At 43.2% G+C, this 6,000-nt stretch overlaps 1 protein-coding gene across 6 annotated transcripts in view; it reads left to right on the top strand.

Annotated features, from left to right (window-relative positions):
* The window catches only part of LOC115577226 (collagen alpha-1(XVIII) chain-like), a 43,563-nt gene extending 38,058 nt beyond the window's left edge, over positions 1-5,505 (top strand). For all 6 annotated transcript variants that reach the window (XM_030410206.1, XM_030410200.1, XM_030410202.1 and 3 more), the window contains 15 exons: positions 33-86; positions 236-307; positions 387-452; positions 564-594; positions 1,333-1,386; positions 1,479-1,513; positions 1,617-1,748; positions 1,836-1,983; positions 2,063-2,127; positions 2,328-2,456; positions 2,545-2,577; positions 2,658-3,083; positions 3,176-3,373; positions 3,667-3,776; positions 3,852-5,505. In XM_030410206.1, the coding sequence (XP_030266066.1) occupies positions 33-86; positions 236-307; positions 387-452; positions 564-594; positions 1,333-1,386; positions 1,479-1,513; positions 1,617-1,748; positions 1,836-1,983; positions 2,063-2,127; positions 2,328-2,456; positions 2,545-2,577; positions 2,658-3,083; positions 3,176-3,373; positions 3,667-3,776; positions 3,852-4,065 (1,767 nt within the window). In that variant the 3' untranslated portion in view covers positions 4,066-5,505. The remainder of the gene's footprint in view (positions 1-32; positions 87-235; positions 308-386; positions 453-563; positions 595-1,332; positions 1,387-1,478; positions 1,514-1,616; positions 1,749-1,835; positions 1,984-2,062; positions 2,128-2,327; positions 2,457-2,544; positions 2,578-2,657; positions 3,084-3,175; positions 3,374-3,666; positions 3,777-3,851) is intronic.
* The last annotated feature ends 495 nt before the right edge of the window (positions 5,506-6,000 follow it).

Raw genomic sequence — 6,000 nt, forward strand, 5'->3', positions numbered from 1 at the left:
TCATAAGCCTGTATTAACTTGTTTATTTTCAGGGTCCGTACGGTCCTGCAGGCCAGAAAGGAGAGATTGGGCTTCCAGGTCGACCGGTAAGAAGATTTCATACAAATGTCACATTACATTTTTATAGTGTCAGTTTGAATTAGTGCTAACAAGTCCGCACTACCATAAGATGTCCTCAGAGCTTTTAATTCATATTAAACGTGTTCATATTTTAAGTCAAACTGTGTTTTTTTAGGGTCGACCAGGGCTGAACGGCGCCAAAGGAGAGAGGGGAGATTTAGGTGGTGGAGCTGGATATGGTTACCCTGTGAGTATCCTCAATTTGTCCCGTTTGCAGGTATTTGATCCGTTAGCACAATTTAACCAATATGGTTGGTGTTTCTCAGGGTCCTCCAGGTCCACCAGGCCCCCCTGGACCACCTGGACCTCCGTCTTCCTTCGACGGCTCCAGAGTGAGTCGACATATGAAATATTTACCATGTTCATTGGATGTTGGGTGGTTGATTTACACTTTTAATATTTGTTGCTATGTATGGAATAATAATCTTATGTTTTTATTTCAGGGACTTGATGATTACGCCAGGTATTACCCAGGTAAGCTCACTTCATATTTCAGGTTCCATGAGAGATTTCTTACCAAGAGCTACATGAGGAGATTGACACCACTCTCATGCCTGTCCGCTAAAATATGAAGCTACAGCTACCAGTCAGTTAGCTTAGCTTAGCATCAAGACTGGAAACAGTTGAAACAGCTAATCTGGCTAGCATATGAACATGTTGATAATTGGTGAGTTTAGAAATGCGAGTCGATTGGTGGATTCTGTTCCGTTTCAACAGAGCCAGGCTAGCTGTTTCCCCTGTTGTTACTCATTATGCTAAGCTAAGCTAATTATCTGTTGGCTCCAGGGATAGGGCGTGTGTGGTGTCAATCTTCTTATCGAACTCTGAATAAGACAGCAAAGAAGATGTTAGCAGAGCTCAAATAGGTTTCAAAGTCACATTTCTTTATGTCCACTTTTTAATTTCATCTCGTCAAAACGCTGTGCTTATAGTCCGGTTAAGTTTAGGCACAAAATGCTTGGTTAGAGTTGGAAAAGATCAAGTTTTGGCCTAAAATATCTGGTCTAGTAGAAACTGTCCTGACGTCTCGTTAAGTCTGTTTTACAGATGTTGAAACGCAGTCTTGAACAGTAGTCACTGGCTTAGCAGCCTCTTGCTCCTCCTGACATGAAAGTCAGTTTATATCCATGTGATATAAATGTGATAACACTGGCGACAGGGCTGTTTCCAAAGATTTAACTTAAATTGTTGTTGCTTCTTCTTTGTTTGTAGCCACTAAAGGAGAGAAAGGTGATCGTGGACTTCCAGGGACACTTGAAATTCCAGGTAGCACCACTATGTCTGTACACATACGTGTCAAAAAAGCTAAAACATTTAATGTTTGCAGACAAATTTAAAGCATTTTGTTTCTTCTACAGGTTTCGGGTCAAACGTTGACATTTACACTTTGAGGGTACGACTTATTTTTGCAGAAGATTTCAGATTTTATTGGTCATAATTTGTGGTTAAACTATTTTATTTGTTATTATCTCTGATGTTAATATTTATGTACACAGACACAGATGAAAGGTGAAACAGGCAGTCCGGGTGTGAAAGGAGATAAAGGAGAACCGAGCGGAGGTGGAGGATATTATGACTCTCGCTATGGATGGAGCGGGAGTGGACCCCCAGGAGAGCGTGGACCTCCTGTAAGATCAAGATCATGAAGCATTAAAGAGTCAGTGTTTCCTCAAAGAAATCAAAATTTGAACACTTTTCTTCCCTTGCTCCATCAGGGCCCACCGGGCGACACCATCATTGGCCCACCAGGCCCTCAGGGGCCACCTGGTCAGCCAGGAAGAGGCTATGATGGGCAACCTGGACCACCAGGGCCACCTGGACCTCCAGGAGCATCATCCCCTGGAGCTAACAGGGGCACACAGAGTGAGTTATAATCACAAACACACAAATATTCAAGATGAAGTCAGTGCTCAGGCTAATTTCAGCTCCGTTTGAATGACAGCTATTAATATTCCTGGACCACCGGGACCACCTGGAGCACCTGGGCTACCTGGACACACCTCAGGGGTGAGAAAACCTTTTCAGTTTTATTTCCTTATTATCTGACATTAGATGCTGTTAGCAGCTTGCTAAAATGTAAATTATGTCACTGGTAATTTGTTCTTCTGGAGACTTGATAAGATAAGTGATGAGTATTTAGACATTTGGTCAGTGGATTAAAAGTTACAACACAATTTGTAGCGTTTAGTGTGTTTTTGTGTTTGTAGGTGACCGTGTTGAGGTCTTACGACACCATGACCGCCACCGCGAGAAGACAACCCGAGGGCACTCTGGTCTACATCATAGACCAAACAGATCTCTACCTACGGGTCCGAGACGGAGTTCGTCAAGTCCAAGTAAACTAATCATCTTTTTTAGCTTCACAACACTTGGATTTCTCAGTTTTTCTCGCGTGTATTGATGCATTTGTTTCTACTTTTTCAGCTCGGAGGCTACATCGCTCTGCCCAGCGAGGATGTGAGTGTTTTTCCTTTATTCTCTTCATCGGAACATATAAAGAGTTTTGTTTTAATATGTATCATGCTCCTTGTTTTCAGGGTAACGAGGTCGCGGCTGTGGAGCCTCCACCGGTCGTCCCCTACTACCCGGACCACCACTCCAACACCGACACCCAGAGGTCACCTGAGGCACCGGTCCACCCTGACTCCAACCATCAGTCACACCCACACCAACATCACCCAACACATCCCCACGTACCTCACCCAACACACCCTCAACACCCACCAAACCCTGATCCCAGATACCCCACCCACCATGATCCCCGATATCAGCCCGACCCGCGGTACCCATCCCCCTCAGATCCCAGATTTCCAAGTTACTCAGAGCGGTTGAATCAACCTGACAGTAGATATTCTGTCGAGGAACGGCCTTCGTACCCAGACACTCGCTACACCGTCACTGCACGAAGACCGCCTCCTCCTGTGCACGAGACTCCGGTCCACCATCATGCGGCAGGTCCAGGGGTACGAGAGTCCACTTCTAAACCATCAGACTCGCATCTCTACTCTTAGCTTTGTTAGGAAATTAAATATTAGTCCTTGTCTTGTTTCCGCAGCTCCACCTCATTGCCCTGAACAGCCCTCAGACCGGCGGCATGAAAGGCATCCGCGGTGCCGACTACATGTGCTTCACCCAGGCTCAGGCCATCGGGATGAAGGGAACGTTCAGGGCTTTCCTGTCCTCCAGACTCCAAGACCTCCAGAGCATCGTCCGCAGGGCCGACAGGGACAATGTACCAATAATGAACCTGAGGGTATGTAACTGAGTTTTCAAACACTGGGAAATAATCTTAGACTCAGATTAGAAGATTGGTACCACTCTTGTTTCTGTCGACTATTTTTTAAAGCTACAACAAGCAGCCAGTTAGCTTAGCACAAAGACTGGAAACAAATGGAAACAGCTAGCGTGGCTCAGTCCAAAGGTAACAGAATCTGCCGGCAAGCTTCTCTAGATGTAATTTTAATGTTTTAGCTTTTGAGTTTATGTTGGAAGGATCTGTCAGGCTATTTGTCGGTTAATTGCACGACTATTCGTTGTCTTTGTCAGGACGAGGTTCTGTTTGACAGCTGGGACGCCATCTTTAACGACGGCAGAATAAAGAACAACCTGCCGATCTACTCCTTCGATGGCAAAGACGTTCTCAGTGACGGCACATGGTGAGTAATGGCCCGAACATGTATAACAAACAATAAAACCAGTGTTAAAAAGTGACCTTAACGTCTTTCCCCCAGGCCAGAGAAGATGATGTGGCACGGGTCGACCGGCGGCGGGCAGAGGAACGTGGACAGCTTCTGCGAGACGTGGCGCGTGGGCAACCCGGCGTTGACCGGCATGGCGTCGTCGCTGCAGAGCGGCAGCCTGCTCCAGCAGACCTCCAGCAGCTGCTCCAGCTCCTACGTGGTGCTGTGCATCGAGAACAGCTACACCGGCCACGCCAGGAGATAGAGACACACACACACACACACACACACACTGGTCGAATCCCAAAGTCATGCTTGTGTCCACGCCGTGCACTGTACGTGGTGCTTTGTAAATATTCTCTTACGAGTAATTAGTGTATGTTCGTTAGCCCCTCCTATATGGTGCTATACAGGATCGTTCCACGTGTCGAACCCAAGTTACGCTCAGGTGACAAACAGTAACACACCCTCCGGCAGCCATCTTTAAGGCGACAGAGGCCTTAACAGCTGGCTGTGTTTCCAAAACTCTCTCGTCTGTGAACATAAACGCTTCCTTTTCTTCGATTGTTTGTGACTTGTCAGCTAGCGGTCGCTGTAATGTTGACGTAAATATGAGATTAGCATGTTCGGTGCTAGCTAGGAAAGCCCGGTTTTGAGATGTCTTTACCCATAAATTCCGATGCAATAGAGATTAATGACGTCTATCGTCTTGTGTTGAATGATGAATATATGGGAGACACCACTGTGATCATACGTAGACATAATATCTGAACTGTCAGGTCGATTTTCACGTTTTCTCATCTTCCTGCCAGATCTAAACCAAAAAAAAACTGTCATTAAAACCATTAACATACCGAATGTACGCCTCACATACCTACATGCAGTGTTAATAATGATTAAAACAAGGTTTCCTGTTTCTTTAAAACACCACATTTACTTTTTATTTTCAGTGTTTTGTCAGTACTGGAGTGAAAAAAAACGGAGAAATTGTCAGTTAAAAGCTGTTTATTTCTTAACAAATGGTGCAGTTATCAACACATTTCAGCGTCCAAAAGCAACGTAAAAGTTATTGTATATGAAATGTATGTTTTTAACGTCTTTCCTCTTCACGCTGATGTTACCTGTCACCCATAGCACTTGAGTTAAAGTCTGTCTTTTAAAGTTTCTGCCACTGTCTTGCGTGGGAGGATATTTTCAAGTCGTATCTTTAGCAATAACAAAGGGATATTTATTTTTTATAAACCGTTCAGCTATAATGTGTGACGTGAACGCTCTCACAAACATCTTTTTTTTCTCTAAATACTTCCAGTAAATGTGCACAAACGTACACGAGTACGTTGTAGCGCGTATCGGAAACCAGTTCCGGGACGAAGCTTCCCGCTGGATAAACAGAATTGATGTACAGATATCTGATAGGATTCAGCCATAAATGTTTGTCGATGCACTGTTGCTTTTTATGTTTGTTTTATTATTTTTTTAAATTCAAGAACAGTGAATGCACTGCAGCCAGCTTCCAGTGGAGAGGATACAAACACTGGTGTCTCACTGTCCTGGAGAGTAGAGTGATGTCTTTGTGTACTAACGGTGCCATAACACATGCAGTAAGATTTGTATTAACTGTAATTCTGTGTTTTTGTTTTTCTCCTTTTGTGAGCAACATTGTGAAATGCTGCATCTCATTGAATAAACCTGTGTGGAAATTGTGTCTCAGGTGATGCGTGTGGTGACTGTGTTGAGTTTTAAGACCAGTAGGTTCAGTCTGAGATGACTAGAAACACAAAATGATGCTGATTTGATGCAATTAATTACAATTATGCAAAATCTTGCAACATTTATGATGACTTAAACACTTTTGTTTGGCTGATTGTGGATTTAAGGCTGATACCAATATAAAAACAAGATAATGTTATATTTGCTGAATAAAATAGCAAAATAAAAGTACAACAAAACATTTTTTTGATGTGATTAAAGTTAATTTTTAAAGAATTATGGCCTAGATTTGAGTTTTGGCAGATTTCCTCACTTTTCAAAAACAAAATAAGACATAGAAGACTAAACTTACTCAATATTTGGTGCATATTTAATGCTACATCTATTATATTTTATGAAACGATCATCTGTTTTGAATATAAAGTCAGTTTTGTCAGGTAAAAACAACATTTTTCCCTGTGAAATTCTCATTAGGTGAGTTGCATTGTGG

This window comes from Sparus aurata, chromosome 24 (assembly GCF_900880675.1).
Source record: "Sparus aurata chromosome 24, fSpaAur1.1, whole genome shotgun sequence".
NCBI classification, from domain to species: Eukaryota; Metazoa; Chordata; class Actinopteri; order Spariformes; family Sparidae; genus Sparus; species Sparus aurata.